This window comes from Cyprinus carpio, chromosome B11 (genome assembly GCF_018340385.1).
Source record: "Cyprinus carpio isolate SPL01 chromosome B11, ASM1834038v1, whole genome shotgun sequence".
In the NCBI taxonomy this organism is placed as follows: domain Eukaryota; kingdom Metazoa; phylum Chordata; class Actinopteri; order Cypriniformes; family Cyprinidae; genus Cyprinus; species Cyprinus carpio.
Window position 1 is genome coordinate 3270023 of NC_056607.1, and position 16591 is coordinate 3286613.

At 37.5% G+C, this 16591-nt stretch overlaps 2 protein-coding genes, 1 long non-coding RNA gene and 2 other non-coding genes across 5 annotated transcripts; 4 read left to right on the plus strand and 1 right to left on the minus strand.

The window, feature by feature from the left end:
• Positions 1-387: 387 nt before the first annotated feature.
• Positions 388-1913, plus strand: LOC109087335. Its single transcript, XR_006155803.1, has 5 exons — positions 388-481; positions 881-932; positions 1133-1206; positions 1412-1475; positions 1564-1913. It is a non-coding gene; the product is annotated as an uncharacterized LOC109087335 (long non-coding RNA).
• On the plus strand, positions 970-1064 carry LOC122138970. Its single transcript, XR_006155945.1, has one exon. It is a non-coding gene; the product is annotated as a small nucleolar SNORD12/SNORD106 (small nucleolar RNA).
• LOC122138971 lies at positions 1248-1341 on the plus strand. Its single transcript, XR_006155946.1, has one exon. It is a non-coding gene; the product is annotated as a small nucleolar SNORD12/SNORD106 (small nucleolar RNA).
• Positions 1465-3409, minus strand: LOC109087333 (small integral membrane protein 7). Its single transcript, XM_019101542.2, has 5 exons — positions 3267-3409; positions 3085-3126; positions 2953-3011; positions 2618-2708; positions 1465-2499 (listed from the first exon to the last, which is right to left on the minus strand). Exons 1-5 carry the CDS (start codon positions 3290-3292, stop codon positions 2484-2486), a joined length of 234 nt encoding a protein of 77 aa, XP_018957087.1. The 5' UTR covers positions 3293-3409; the 3' UTR covers positions 1465-2483.
• Positions 3410-8625: 5216 nt separating this feature from the next.
• Positions 8626-15258, plus strand: LOC109087323 (trimeric intracellular cation channel type A-like). Its single transcript, XM_019101528.2, has 6 exons — positions 8626-8838; positions 11725-11881; positions 12750-12934; positions 13060-13147; positions 13525-13642; positions 14561-15258. Exons 1-6 carry the CDS (start codon positions 8694-8696, stop codon positions 14774-14776), a joined length of 909 nt encoding a protein of 302 aa, XP_018957073.1. The 5' UTR covers positions 8626-8693; the 3' UTR covers positions 14777-15258.
• The last annotated feature ends 1333 nt before the right edge of the window (positions 15259-16591 follow it).

Sequence of the window (16591 nt, forward strand, 5' to 3'; positions counted from 1 at the left end):
TATATATATATATATATATATATATATATATATATATAAACACTGTAGGTTGTTTAACCATCTAAATAACAAATTTTTTTGAAGGATTTTTCAAAACTTTTAAAATTAGATAATAATGATGGTAAATATTCTTAGTGTTGCAACACTTTCGTCAGGCATATTCTGTAGACTACATAAACTAAATGAAAAACATTGATATTTAAAGGAGGACCAAACGTATGGTGGCTTGCCTTTAACACGGATGGTTAAAATGTTATATATGTAAGAAATGTAGTTAATGTACCTCTTAGCCATTTCGTCTTTTAATGCTAGAACCATCGATTTATAATTAGCCTGCATATTATTTTAGATCAGAGGTTGGAACTTGGAACCCAGAACCCAACCTGACGTCATCGCAACAAACTCTCACTGCGCATGCGTGTGAACTATAAAAGGCGGGATCGCGCGTTTGTTCTTCCCAGTTCCGTGTATCTTGTGAAGGGTAAGCACTTTGTGGTTTTTATTTATTTTTTTCTACTAGAAACGTTTTTTAAGTCTCGTTCTGTAGTGTTACACAGTGCTAAAGTTGTACGAATAAAACTAAAATTAAAATAACTAAAATTAAGGATTTTCGTGTAGCTCCGCGCTGACCACGTGGCTCGTTTCCTGTGCACCCGGGAAAGTTCTAGAGACAAAGAAAACTTGACTGGTTCTGGTTTACTATTCTATTATACTAGCCTATTTAGAGCATATGGTTGTTACTAAGATGGATTCACACAAGTTAATGTTATTCAATTGTTTCAACGTTGCACATGGTAATTAAGCAGTAGGTTTTTTCCAGTGGCTACACTATCTTAGCAGCTGTATTATGAATTTCACTCTATATCTGTTTGTTTTACAGTATGTGGGCTGTTGGACCATGGAGGTTTCCTACAGTGCTTCCTCAGATTTTGGTGAGTTTAGATTTCCTCTAGACTTTGCTTCAACACTTTTGGTAGCAATGATGACTGATCTTTTTTCCCCAGCAGATCGACACTGTTGACCTTTTTCTTAAAAAAATAAGCCAAATGATCTGAGCAACCATATAGTTGTGCCAAAATTTGACGTTCGTGTTTTGAAAAGTCATTGACGTTTACTACTCCCTATCCCACAGATCATACTGGAGCCAAATGGATGACCTTAAATTCATCAGACTTCGTTTCATAAGTCTTTAACTCCCCAAAACAGGTGAGACTGGGTGTGTTCTTAGCACAACTGGTTGCCATTCACACGGTGCATGTGATGACTGATCTTTTTTCCCCAGCAGATCGATAGTGTTGACATTTGCTCTAAACTTTAAGCCAATTTCTCTGAAGCACCATTAGAATCGCTTTGCATACATAGTGGTACTTTTCTTGTTCTGAAGTCCTTTTTTATGTCTTTCCAAAAAAAGGAGAATTCTGTAATTCAAGAGGACCACACAATGAGAGACCCTTGACGAATGGCCACATGTGAAGGTATTTATTTTTTCCAAGAGTGTATTTTATTTTTCCCATTCTCCAGCTTAAATGTGAAGTAAAATCTAATGGTTTCTTCCTTTTCTAGGCGTTTGAGCGACCTGTGTTCCTGAATGCCCTTCAGTGCCAAGCCCATGTGGAGCAGTGGATGACATACACGAGGGGTTTTCTCAAAGCAGACTAGTGTTTACCAGCCATAGGAGAGGAAATACCTTTTTAAAGTTTTAGAGTATTAAAGTTGCTATTATTTTGACCTACTAGTGTTCCAACGTGCTTTTTGAGGCATTCAAGTTTGTTCAACTTTAATTTCTCAGAATGCTTTCACTAATTATTGCTTGTAACTTGTTGGTTCTATGCTTGTGTAAATGGTCTTTCAGCAGGCAGTTACCTCTTTTACTGTTTCAATAAAACTAGTTAATGACTTTGCATTTATGAAAACTGTGTGTGGGGGGCTTTTTTTGTGTGTGACCTTTTATAGAGGTCAAATAATGTAAATCAAGCTAAGCTTTCAGTGGTGTGAAATTTGTGTGGGGGTCATGCAAATGTTAAATTGTATGATTAATGTAGGTTGTGTCTAAAATGCAGGAACTTAGAGGTCATTATTTTTAGGTCCTATCAAGATAATGGTGCTCTTATGCATTTAACACCATAATTAAATACTATACTGCACATGGTTTTAAAGCATTCTTCCATGTTAACCAAGCAGTAGCTCTTTACATGTTTCTTCTGTTATATGAATGGTCACAAAGCCTGCTTCTCCAAGGTTTTAAATTAGTGAATTGTACATCCACTAAAACTGAAATAACTGACATTTGTATAGGGCACTAAGAAATGTGTTCTGTCCCCATTTGATTCACAGACAGAAAAGGCAATATCAATCTTTTGTACAAAATATACAGACGTCTTAAGACTTCAAGACATCCCACACTAAAAAAAAACTCATTCCGATAAATCCACCCAATGCTGCAACAATTCTCTCTTTTGTGTCTGCAGTGATGTAACCGCAATCTATGATCCAAATAACCTGAAAACAAACACAAGAACACTTTAAATTATGCAACTCTCCACAAAAACAGTGTTTTTAAGAGATAAACATGATTATTTTGAGAGCATGACTAAATGTTTATAAAGTCGATACTCACAAGATCATGCAAAACATGATGAAAATGTTCCAAAGAGCAATGAATATGCGAAAGTACCGCAGACTCAGCAAAAACTCTCTGATGTTGTCACCTAAATAATGCATAATAAAAGTCAGATATGATCCAACAATATTTAGGGAGAAAATGCAGCATCTTTTATCTAACATTTGATATATTTCATAAAAATGCATTCCAGCTCTATGCCATGATAGATTTAGGGCCTCTGTGGTGACCTGTAGCTGTCAGCCGTCTGCTCACTGTACACTTAATATTATACTGTCCCAAAAATATTTAATTAACTATTATAATTAATGAAGTTAATGAATTGCTGATACCAGTGCTGGACGATCCGGATTCATCGCCAAACCCTTGAGACTGCGTTACTCTCTTCTTTCTGCACACAGACACCGATTAACAAGCAATCACCCAAATGAACACTGACAGATAACATTAGTGCTCTCACTCACAGTTTGAAGTTGAGCACAGCGCCGGCGTTCACGAGCAGAGTGCTGAAAACATAAGAAAATGAGTGATGTGGAGTGAGGAAAACACAGTGACAATAATATACCACACATATGAACATCACGAACAACTTTCTGTTTGATAATAGTGCGAAATGTATCCTGCTTTAGAAAAATGTGACATTTACCCAAAAATTAAAAGATCTCCGATCATTTTGGCTGATGATTATGCGCCTCGGTTCGTCTTCTTCTTCTTCGATCTGTGTATGAATACAGTATGAATCCTCCGTTTATCACCGCCCCCTGACGGCAGATACAGGACACGACTGTTGCTGCGAGAGGACTCTCACACACACACACACACACTGCATAAAACTGTATACTGAGTGTTGGGTAATAATTGATTACATGTACTCTGGATTACGTAATCAGATTCCAAAATTGGTTGCATTTTATTATAAAGTGTAATTGTTACAGTGTAATTAATATTATACATATAAGTACATACATAAATCACAGCAGCGTCTCTACTTCCTCCGCAAACTGAGGAGAGCCAGAGCCCCACCCCCCATCATGTGCACCTTCTACAGAGGCACCATCGAGAGCATTCTGACGAGCTGCATCACTGTGTGGTATAGCGCCTGCAACGCGACCTGCCGGAAGACTCTGCAACGCATAGTGAGAGCAGCTGAGAAGATCATTGGTGTCTCTCTCCCCTCCCTCCAGGACATTTATGGAACCCGTCTCACTCGAAAAGCCCTCTGCATTGCAGGTGATCCCACTCACCCGTCACACAGCTTCTTCAGTCTGCTGCCATCAGGGAGGAGAATGCGAAGTCTCCAGGCCAGGACCAGCAGACTGAAGGACAGCTTCATCCATCAGGCTGTCAGGAAGCTGAACTCGCTCCCGAACTTGCCCCCCCGTCCCTCTTCTGCCTCAGGCACCACTGAACTATGAACCCCCCCCCCCCCCCCAGGTCCCACATCCCCAGGTCCTTCCACCCCCCCTCCCTCTAACATACGATGTCATGCACCAATCACTTTGTGCAGCAGTGGTCTGCTCACTACCTCATTCACTCATTCACCATGGAACTGACATCATTCTACCACCTCATCAGTCAGTTTAAAAAAATAACTGCTCTTGAGCCCTTTGTCACTTTGTCACTTTTAATCAGACTGAATAAGCTATTTTTTTTATGCACTAAAAATCTTTTTATCTGCACTTTTTGTTCACTGGTTTGCACTCTATCTGCTATGAGCCTTGCGCTACTTTTATTTAACCTTATTTTTATTTTATTTTTTCTATTATGTCCTTTTTACATTCCCCTAATATAAACTTTTATTTTATATTTTATATTTGATCTAGATTTTTAGGCTCTACTGTTAGTGTTATCTGTATGCACCGGGGGTCTGAGAGTAACGCAATTTCGATTCTCTGTATGTATGTACTGTACATGTGGAAGAATTGACAATAAAGCAGACTTGACTTGACTTGACTTGATAAGTAATAATTAACTATATGTACTTACTATATCTAGGACCTAGGACGGGTGTCATGCATACATTTTTTTTAAGGGGGCACGATTGAAGGCGGGGGTGGAGGGAGGGGGGGTTGATGGGTTCTCGCCATGCTTGTCATGTGACATACAGCAGTCGTATAAGTATAACTGGTATAGGCTTGTGTTTTATTTTTATTTTTTTCATTTTTATTCGAAATATTCCCAAACGTGTCGACAATATCAAAAATGTGTAAGAAAATGCATTTTGCACCTTTATAAATTATGTTAGTTGATTCATAATGGGCGATGGGCAAAGTAGCCCAATAGTGTAATCTATTAAAAAAAAAAAAAAACTACTCAAGGTAGCCTACCAGATATGGGTGTCATGCCATAAAATATTTTTAATGCGACAGACTTTTTATTTAATGTGAATTTAAAATAATAATAATAATAATAATTTACTAATTATAACACTTTCATTGTACAGAAAGCAAAGATCATTTGCATTATCAAAGAACATATTAAGCACTCTCAAAAACTGTCATTATAATCACTGAAGCTAATTACACTGTAATTTAATATACTACTTACATTCGTACGCACATCTGCACTTTGTTGTTTCTGATGAGAGAATTGCCAGAGAGCAGAATTCCGAGTGAGTGAACCAAACACAAACATTCAGCGATGACTCACCTGAACGTCTCTGATTGGTCATTGCATTCATAAGCTCAACAGCATCATGTGTGATTGGTCATAATGCGCAGCGCTGTAAAAACGCATCTTTTTCTGGCTCAGCGCCAGCCAGCGAACGCAGATTTGAATTTAGAGTAGATTTGATTATGAGTGATTTTGGATGCACCTTATGTTAATGCATTTGGTCTTAGCGGACTAGATTACTACGCATGATACAGCCAATAGATACACAGACACACTTCTGTGAGCTTGTAAGATTTGCAGCTGCTGCATGAATGGGCATACATAAATACCATAACAGATCTAGACAGGTGGAACTGGGGGAGGTGGAGGATTTCAGAGGAACACTGAAGCAGACTATTTAAATCTCAAGAAAGCAAGCTCGATGGCTGCAGAATCAGCAGAGGCAAATCAGCTTGTGCTATGTAGTAAATGTTGTGATTGCTAGCAGATTGCATGTAAAGAACCTATCAATTAGCAGTGTTGGGAAAAGTGGCAACATGAGAACTGTCAACTCAAGTTACTTATTTGAAAAAGTGTAATGCACTACCCCCAACACCGTCAGTCAGCTAGAGTTTCATGTCTTTTCCACATAAATTAGTTTAAAAACAATAACTGGTGAACCCACTTTGCTCACTAATGGCCAGGGACGGACTGGGAGTAAAAAACGGCCCTGGATTTTTTCCCAAATAGGCCCACCACAACAACAAACAGTCGCTACTCTTTTACAATATTACAGAAATCCTGTTGCATTTATGGCAGATAACATAACAAAACCCATGGTGACCCTGCTGACAAAAACAATAGAAACCATCACAGAAATTTCCACTAAAAAATACCATTACAAACATTACAAACCACCAACTTTTAACCAGTTAAACCAATGGTTTCCTGTTGTGTGTTTTGGGACATATTACATTAGGATTTAGTAACTTTAACAAAAGCCATGAATAGAAGGTGACCAATTACCAGAAGAGACCAACAGGTGCCATTACAGTCTCCATTAAAACAATACAATTTTCATTATAACTAATAAAACTATTACAAATTATGTGATGCTTTCTATTTTCTTTTTTCAACAGAGGATTGAAATAAATGTATTATTGTATGAACTAAAATACTTGAACTCTACATACAAAAGCAAAATGCAAAATGTTTATGACAATGATAAACATAAACCTAGAATCTAGAAACCAGAAACAACAGAATTCTTTAATTTGAGTATTCATATGTCTGTGTGTGTGTGTGTGTGTGTGTGTGTGTGTGTGTGTGTGTGTGTGTCATGTGTGTGTCATGTTAATCAGACTAATTCACCTTATAGGCTACTTCATTTACTCTATTTTCTAACTCAATAGCTCTCAAATGTACCCATTGTATAATCGCTGCTGTCTCTTTATGAATGAATGGAATATTCATGCCAGACAATGCGGAGTGAAAATAGCAGTGGATGCTCGGACCTGGGATTTTACTATAGTGCTATAGGCTACATGCTGTGTATAGTGAGAGAGGCGGGCAAAGGTAACCTGATGTAACTGATCGCTTTTTTCCCTTTTAGCTTCTCCCAACTGCCTTTATCTTCACGTCTTTTGCTTGTCATCACGAGCCCACACTCCGTCAGTTTTTGGGCTCTTATCAGGGTTGCCAGGTTTTCACAAAAAAGACCCCGCCCAATCAGTACTCAAAACTTTCCCAAAACTAGCCCCCGTAGCTTTCGAGAGGGGTCCCCCATTAAAAATAGCTTCCGGGGATAAAATTTGCATTTTCAGGGGCTAAATATCACATTATTGAGGTCGTTTTTCAACCCGCGGACATGAAAAACAACCTCCGGCAACAGTATTAAAGTAGCCCGACTTGGCAACACTGTTTCTTATAAGCAAAAATAGATTGCATTAGCTCCCCCCTTTGTCGGCCGTCAACGTCACTTTTTATCTGACACTTTTTCTTTGATGATGAACCAGCCAGGCCGATGGCCGTCGGATGGACAGCCGTTCTGGACTTCTCCAGAATGTCTAGATGGCCAGTCCACCCCTGTTAATGGCCTAATGATTAGAGAGTTGGACTTGTAACCCAAAGGTTTCAGGTTCAAGTCTTAGGTCTGGCAGGAATTGCCGGTGAGGGGAGTGAATATACATTGCTCTCTTCCACTTCAATACCATGTTTGAGATGAGACCCTTGAGCAAGACACAGAACCCCCAACCTATATTTAGGCCTATAACTCAAAAGCCACTAGAAAGCAAGTCTGCAACCTTTAGCTGAAAAAGTGTAACGGCTAACTCTTCCGGTCTGGCAGTACGTGGTAAATTTTTTTTTTAGAATGAATGAATGAATGTCAATGGAGGAGAGGCTTCACTATGCTAAATAAACAGCTTTTTATAGCAAAGGGCTTATCATTTAATGAACTGACAGCCTGTCGGCTAATCTTCAACATGTCTTACACTGATCGACACTTTAAGATTGAACTATTTACACTATTTTTTTATTTAGTTCACGGCACTTCTCATTCATTCGTATGGTACCCGTAAACGGCGAGTGAGTGTTGCACAGCTCTGACTGAAATTCAATGACGTCAAGGCTGTAATGTGATTGGTTGGCACACGTGATCCAAGTTAGCCATTACCTTTTCTCCAATAATAAGTAACCATAATATAAACCCCCTCATCTCCTAGTAAGATGATCTCTGTATAACTTTGACTTATCATGTGTCCTTAGCTGACGCAGGGCCCAGTGCAAGGTAGAAAGTGGGTCCCCCTCGATTCATTAATGTCATGGTATTGGGTGTGGGGCGTTGAGCAGGGCCCTCAAAGCTCAGGGCACGCACCACTCAAAGGACGACCCTGCATGTGACCATATGATACCATGGTGGCATCAGTTGGTAGTATCATGGGAATTTGACCACAGGAAAACAACCAACAAACAAAACCATTGTATTGCCATGGTATACTAATACTAACGTAAACTACCATATAGTATTATGGTACTATGGCATAGGCCTATATAAAGAGTGGTACTACATGAATGATCCACACCCAAATACATGGCAGAAGTCTATATGAATAGGATGTTTTGTTAGTGGTATCTTTAAGTGTTTAAGTTTAATTCATCCTTTTTGAATAGCAAAATCATATTAAAGGCTGGTTTAAGGTGAGGGTTTTCAGCAGGCTATATGAGGTCACGGCTATTTATGCAATGACAATAAAACAATAACATCTGGATCTGGTATTCGCGATGTAACAAGCTCGACTGATGATCGATTATGAGCGCGTTTCGCGGTCATCCAGTAAGCGGCAGTAGCTCCTCCGCATGAGATCTGCGTGTTGATGTCGCCTCAGTAGTGCGCCTAAGCTTGTGCTGTGTATTAATAGGCATCTGCATGTGAGCGGAGCCTTTTACTCGTGCACACGGCGAGTCTCTTGAAGATCTGTTCATGCGGAAGGGTCAGAACATCATGGAGGTGCTGGATGTCCTAAATCTGGGCGAAATTGCCCACTATTTCTCGAAAATGGCGATGTTCCCAGTTTTTGATGTCGCTTATTATATAGTGTCAATACTCTACCTCAAATATGAACCAGGTAAGTAGAATTGTTCTTTAGGGATAACAGAAGAATACTGCACTTGAGCTTTATTTGGATCAAATTTAAATGACGGGTTTTTATTTATTTATTATTCTTTGCATTTGCGCGTGGATAAATGCATTTAATTAGCTACTGCGTTAAATATGAAATAATTCATTTTCAAGCCATAAAATAATAATTATTGTTTTCAACAAGTGTTGTGTAATTTAGTTTACTGTCAAATGGCATTGTGTTTGCAATAGTACCCTTTGCAGAACAGTCCTATAGCCTACGTGCGTATTTTTATATTTTATCAATGTCGCAACGTATCATTCAGCATTTTCTTTATTTTGGGGGGTGGGACGAGTTGTCCCACTCTTGAAGACCCTCCTCGAAACACGATAGAGTCCGTGCACATTCCATTGCGAGTCTCTTTGCAATAAATAGAAGCGCCCTAAATAGACAGCAGCAGAGGAAAGGACAAAACCAAGCCCAGTAAATTTGTTAAGCAAATTTATGTAACTTAGGACTTGCTTCCTTTCAACGAGTCATATTTGAAACATGTCCAAGTCGTAGCCTATTTCAGAATTAAACCACATTTTTTGTTGTTGTTGTTCTTGTTGTTGTTTGTTTTTTCCATTGCATTTCATTGCAACATTAGTTTCATGACAACTAAGCACACTTTCTCTCCGACATTTTCATTAATGTAATGAATGTGGACGCTTTGGACTTTGTAATTTCTATTATTCTCAATGATGGTTCTCTACCTGACACTATATAATCCTACTTTTAAATGTTTTATTATTAGTAGTAGTAGTAGAAGTAGCAGTATAGTAGTATTTATTTATTTTTTTATTTTGTAGGCCTAAATCACCTTTTATTATTGTAATGATAATTACAATGATAATGTTGTTATGCTAAAAAGTAGGTCTTTTTTGACATTAAAATGATGATAATAAAAATAAAAATAAATAAATAAATATCAGCAACATTTACTTAATGCCAATTTAAAATTTTAATGTATTACTTTTATTTTGAAGTGAATGAAATATAAATTAGTCCACTAGTGCTCATTCAGTATTACAGATTTAATTGGTTTTATTTTTACATGCTTTCTGACCTATCCGATGAGAACAGAATATGAGTTGATGCTGTCACTTAAAATTGCATCAGGCTTTCAGATATACCAGGGCACAGATATATAACTATTCATGCTCTATACCATAATACCATTCACAAACTTGTGATAAATCGTATTGATGGTGAAGAATGTGATCTAAATATCCACCACTTCATCCAAACATTAGCCAGTTGCTCGCTGCAGTTCATCCTGTCAGCTGTTTGTGCGGGTTGGAGGATGGAACAGGCCTGCAGTTTGAGACGAACGAAAAGCTTTAGGCTTCTGTTTATTTTTAGGCCACATTTGAGAGGATCGTTTTTCATTCAAAATGCCCGTTGGGTGCGTAACGACCCAAGCTACACCTGTTTTGTAAGATGTGTTCATCCCTGGAGATTTGTGGACATCATGTGGTCCTTCTAACATTGCTTTAGAGCGTGTTTTTGATGTTCACTGTCATAAAAAAGGCGTATGTGTGTATATATATATATATATATGTGTGTGTGTGTGTGTGTGTGTGTGTGTGTGTGTGTGTGTGTGTAAGCTTTCCATTGATGCATGGTGTATATCATTTGTTAGGATAGGACAATATTTGGCCGAGATACAACTATTTGAAAACCTGGAATCTGAGGGTGCAAAAAAAAAATATATAAATATTGAGAAAATCGCCTTTAAAGTTGTCCAATTGAAGTTCTTAGCAATGCATATTACAAATCAAAAATTAAGTTTAAATATGTTTACAGTAGGAAATTTACAAAATATCTTCATTGAAAATGAACTTTACTTAATTTTCTAATGATTTTTGGCATAAAAGAAAAATCAATCATTTAGACCCATACATTGTATTTTTTGGCTATTGCTACAAATAAACCCCAGCGGCTTAAGACTGGTTTTGTGGTAGAGGGTCACATTTATATAATTTTAATGGTTACAGTAAATGCTACTGTAAAAACAGGGTATATTCCTTTACTACTGTATATATTGTGAAAAACTGATCTAATGGGGCATTTCATGTAATTTTACAGTAACATACTGTTAAATGTACTGCTTTGTATAGTTCTCGTCATTTACAGTAAAAAAAACTTAAATTCTCAGAATTCTCTGTAACTATGTTACTTCTTAGTTTTTGTCTTATTTGTTATGTACATTAGGATTATGTTACATTTTATGTGTCGTGTGTTACTGTAATGGTGTTTTGTGTTTCTGTATGACACTGTGTGCATTTTCTTTATTAGTATTTACCTCAGCTTGTAGAAAAACTTTGATTCCTCATGTGGGTTTCTCTTCACTACCTGGGTTTTTAAAGGTGGTTGTCAGTATATTATAAAGTTCAATCTGAAAACATAAAATGTTAGTAACGTATTTTTATAGTAAAATGTGGTATGAATTTAGGTAAATGTTAGATTCTGGAAACTACAGCTGCCGTTTTTTTTTTCTCCCCACCCTCCAAAAAAGTACCATTAGCGCACATTAGAGAAGTTGTGGTCAAATGATCGGTAAAGTCTTTTCATAATATTTCATCCAGTTTAGGTTTAGTTAACTGTCTAGTGGAGAGGAATATTTTTAGTAGATAACAATGTAAACTGTGGTCAATCACTTGGTGAACAAGTCACATAGACATCTTTTATGAAGTATTTCTTTTTGTGTTGCAAGAATTGAATGTCCGATTTTAAATTATAATAATGGGACATTCAGATTTTTGGAACTTGTTGTGTATTTATAAATGTATACATGTAAAGGTTAAGTGTTTAAAGTGAAGGTATTCTGTGTTGGTTTGTGTTAATCAGGTGCTGTGGAAGTGTCCCGTAAAAGCCCAGTGGCCTCATGGCTTTGTGCAATGCTCTACTGCTTTGGAAGCTACATACTAGCAGACATAATGCTTGGTGTGTCTCCCATCGACTATTTCCATAACAACAGTCACATCCTCCTGGCATCAGCTGTGTGGTGAGGATTTTTAAATGATTCAGTGCTTGTACACTCTGCATATGACACCGAAGTCACTTCAAAGATCACTTTAAGATAGATCTTGAAGATAAATCTGGATCTAAAATCTGAAAATTATATCTTTGTTTGTAACATGATAATTTCTTGCACCATATAATCAGTTCATATCATGATAATTTTATTATTCTCTCATTGTAATAAGTTATCTTATAGTATTAAATCAAAATGTGCATATATCTGTTTATATACTATATATATATATATATATATATATATATATATATATATATATATATATATATATATATATATATTATATATAATTATTATTTTTTTTTGCTGGAAATGTAATCAAAAATTGATTTTATTTTATTAACTATGTCTGTTTTTGATAATCTAATGAAATACATAATACGATTATGAACTCTTCATCTTAAAAGTGCTAATTGTAGAACTAATATTACTGAAAATAAAAATAATATTATAAAACAAACAGTTTTGAGCCTACATTCTGAAGCCAGTATAAACAGCTGATATACGCACATGTGACAGCACATCAGTTGGTATTCTATATTAATGTGGTAAATTGCTAGGCAGCCATAAACAACTAAACTCTTTGTGTCACATCCCTAAATAACAACTTTGTTCATGTCTTGATCTGAATACATCTGATGTTTCCACATTTACCACGTCTTAATTGCTTACACATACAAGTAACAAAGCAGTTCTACAGACTAATATAGCAGCTCATAGATTTCTAGTACCTTTATTAAATCCTCTTCTTTCTATATCATACCAAACTTGTGTGATTATCTATTATTGTATCTTTTTATCAGAATGTGTTTGTTTCTTCTTCTCTTTTGTTCAGGTACCTGATTTTCTTCTGCCCTCTTAACCTGTTTTACAAATGTGTGGCATTTCTGCCTGTGAAACTTGTGCTAGTTGCAATGAAAGAAGTGGTCCGCACACGTAAAATCGCTGCTGGAGTTCATCACGCTCAACATGCGTATCACCACGGCTGGCTGATCATGGTCATTACTGGTTATGTTAAGGGTAAGTATCTTATATCTCCAGAGGGATTTATTTTAGGGGTCATGTAACACTTTCATAAGACCCTTTAAAACTCTTGCGCGGGAGATCTGTGCTGCTCTGCTGATTGTCTCTGTTAAAACTCACAGGGTCAGGGGTCGCACTCATGTCCAATTTCGAGCAGCTGCTGCGAGGAGTCTGGAAGCCAGAGACCAATGAAGTGCTCAAAATGTCATTGTAAGTGGAAAACCTTTACACAGAAGCAGAAATTTGGAGAGCCATGTCTTTTCCATTGGACAGCTGCATAAATATGTCTATGTTAAGATTGTCTTAAGAACTAGTTTGAACAACTAGCAGTTAGCCAAGAGGTAATCAGTCTTACTTTTCTGATTCAAACTGGGCCTATTTACCTCTTTGTAACTGACTTTGAAAAAAAAAAAAAAAAAATTAAATAAAGTTTGAAAAATTGTCTTCCAAATTCCAAAAAGAACAAAAACCACCTTAAATATCATTAATTAGTCCATATGACTCATGTGTTTTATTCAAAGTCTTCTGAAGCTGTTCATGTTTTAGACTTTTATAAATGCTTAGAATGTGATTCTTGTATTTTTCAGCCCTACCAAGGCCAGTCTGTATGGAGCCATTCTGTTCACCCTTCAGGAGGCTCACTTGCTCCCTGTGTCTAAAAGCACACTCATCTGCCTCTTTACACTCTTCATGGCCACAACTAAGGTAATAATAAGCTTGTTTAAGAAATATAAGATATTAAGTTGAAATATAAGGAAGAGTGTAAATATCAGAAAACACAAATGTAACTCTGTATTTTAGTCTAAAAAGGGAATCAATCTGAATTCGTTCATTGTCTGAATGCCCATAATATGTCAAGGCAAATGTTCAGCAAAATTTCATGATACTTAACATGACGTGAGCCCTGCTTTGCAAAATTAGCTCTCTTTCAGATGGAGAGTCTGCCAAGATACATGGGCAGTAGTTTTATCTCAAAGAATCTCAAAAAATTACTGTGTATGGACAAAAGTATTGGGACACACGTCTTAAATTATTGAATTTAGGTGTTTCAGTAGGATGCAATGCCACATGTGTATAAAATAGTACCTATGCATTTACAAGCATCTGTAAATACACACTCTAAAAAATGCTGGGTTAAAATCAACCCAATTTGGGTTATTTGGCAACCCAGTGCTGGGTAAATATTGGACAGAACACACACTGGATTATTTGACCCAGCTGGTTGGGTTAAATGTTTTAACCCAACATGCTGGGTTGTTTTATTTAAGTCAACTATTATTCATAATTGTCTGTGTATTACAAATGCACAATAAAAAAAAAAAATTGCCACCTTGTGGACAAACTTACTATTGCAAAAAAAAACCTCAAGGTGCATGTGTGAACTCAGCATAAGGGCGATTAAAAAAAAACACACTGCACGCTAACAGTATGTGCGTGAAATCTGCGGCACTCAGACCATAAACCGCAGTATACTTTTGGCTTTAGCAGCCCAATAGCAGTGGCCAATAACAATGCCCATTTTGACTTTTTGCACAGGCAATCAAAACTAAACTATTCATAAAAGGTAATAGCTGAGACATTTCTAACTTCATTACTCAAAAATATTTACTATTCCTTATCCAGGTGTTTATGACGGCCCGTCACTCTCACGGATCACCCTTCGCCCTCATCGAATCCTGGCTGTGCCACCTGCTATTCGGTTCACCCCTTGATATTGAAGATGCCCATGATCACCACCACTCTGCACCAGCCGCTGCCTCTGTGCCCCTCTCGCCTGCCAAAACCAAGGAGGAACTGAGTGAAGGAACCCGCAAGAGGAAGCCCAAGAAAGCCGAGTAGAGTTACAACACAAAATCATCAACCCAACCTGTGATATGACAGAGGAGCCCGGCTCTGCTTGAGAACGGAGGGGATTTGATCTTAAACCAATGCAAGTTTCTCTCTCAGTGGTGCTTATAATGACAGACATGCCATATAGGGACTCTGTAAATAGCTCCCCCCCTCTTTACTAACATCTATGTCTTTATTTTTCATAATGTTTTCCATCATTCAAGCCCCATTCTCCCCGTGCATCTGATGATGTGCAGTGTGTCATGAACAGGTGAATGAACGAAAGGCGGTGTGATGAGAACCTGCCTCTCTCCGTTTGAGTTCATACTTCCCTGAAGGATCCATCCACATTAACTTGATGAGACTCGTCATCCACCACTGGTTGACCCGACTGCCACAGAACACTGCTGCTTTTCAAATCCAGTCGAACTGGGGGAAAACAATATATTTTCACAAAAATAGATTAAAATAAATTAATTTTCCAGCCAAAATCAGTTGTTTCAAATTTTGTGTCTTCAGTGATATAAGAAATAATAATAATAATAATAATAATAATAATAAATGACTTAAATTCATAAATAAATCCACACTGTGAATAAATTGTAAGCTTATTTGAATGATGTTATGTATCTCTGCAGTGAAAACATATGCTTTTCATTTGAAAAATGAAATTTTTGGAGTGAAATTACTTTGAAAAAGTTACAAAGTACATTTGTTCCAATTCCTAGGAAACTAATTTAAAGCGGTACACAACATTGGCATAGTTTGTGAGTTTTTTTTTTCTGAGTGAAAATATTAATCAAAAACTTCTCACCTCGCCAGCAGATGGCAACAGACCCCCAGAATCAAATCATGGTTATTTACAGCTTTTCAGGATATGATTCAAAGCTTCACACAGAGATTTCTTCACTCTTCTTCTTGTACACTATGATTTAGATTTAGATGCAGAATGACAGACAGACAGACATAGAGACAGACAGACAGACAGAGACAGACAGACAGACAGACATAGAGACAGACAGACAGACAGACAGACAGACAGACATACATAGAGACAGACAGACATACATAGAGACAGACAGACATAGAGACAGACAGACAGTCAGACAGACATAGAGACAGACAGTCAGACAGACAGACATAGAGACAGACAGACATAGAGACAGACAGACAGACATACATACAGACAGACAGACAGACAGACATACATAGAGATAGACAGACAGACAGACAGACATAGAGACAGACAGACAGACAGAGACAGATGTACATAGAGACAGACAGACAGACAGACATACAGACAGACAGACAGACATAGAGACAGACAGACAGACATACATAGAGATAGACAGACAGACAGAGATACAGACAGACAGACAGACAGACAGACAGACAGACATAGAGACAGACAGACAGACAGAGACAGACGTACATAGAGATAGACAGACAGACAGACATAGAGACAGACAGACATAGAGACAGACAGACAGACAGACAGACATACATAGAGATAGACAGACAGACATACATAGAGACAGACAGACAGACAAAGATACATACAGACAGACAGACAAAGAGACAGACAGACATACATAGAGACAGACATACATACAAAGAGACAGACAGAGACAGACAGACAGACAGACAGACATAGAGACAGACAGACAGACAGACATAGAGACAGACAGACAGTCAGACATAGAGACAGACAGACAGACAGACAGACATAGACACAGACAGACAGACAGACAGACAGACAGACAGACAGACATAGAGACAGACAGACAGACAGACATAGAGACAGACAGACATAGAGACAGACAG

Bases quoted from the DNA above. Each gene is read 5' to 3' on its own strand.
- LOC109087333 (XM_019101542.2), bottom strand. From the start codon at position 3,292: ATGATCGGAGATCTTTTAATTTTTGG. The intron at 3,012-3,084 runs GTGAGTGAGAGC...GTCTGTGTGCAG, and splicing joins GCTGTGCTCAACTTCAAACT to AAAGAAGAGAGTAACGCAGT. The intron at 2,709-2,952 runs GTATCAGCAATT...TGCATTATTTAG, and splicing joins ATCCGGATCGTCCAGCACTG to GTGACAACATCAGAGAGTTT.
- LOC109087323 (XM_019101528.2), top strand. From the start codon at position 8,694: ATGCGGAAGGGTCAGAACATCATGGAGGTGCTGGATGTCCTAAATCTG. The intron at 8,839-11,724 runs GTAAGTAGAATT...TGTGTTAATCAG, and splicing joins CTACCTCAAATATGAACCAG to GTGCTGTGGAAGTGTCCCGT. The intron at 13,643-14,560 runs GTAATAATAAGC...TTCCTTATCCAG, and splicing joins TCTTCATGGCCACAACTAAG to GTGTTTATGACGGCCCGTCA.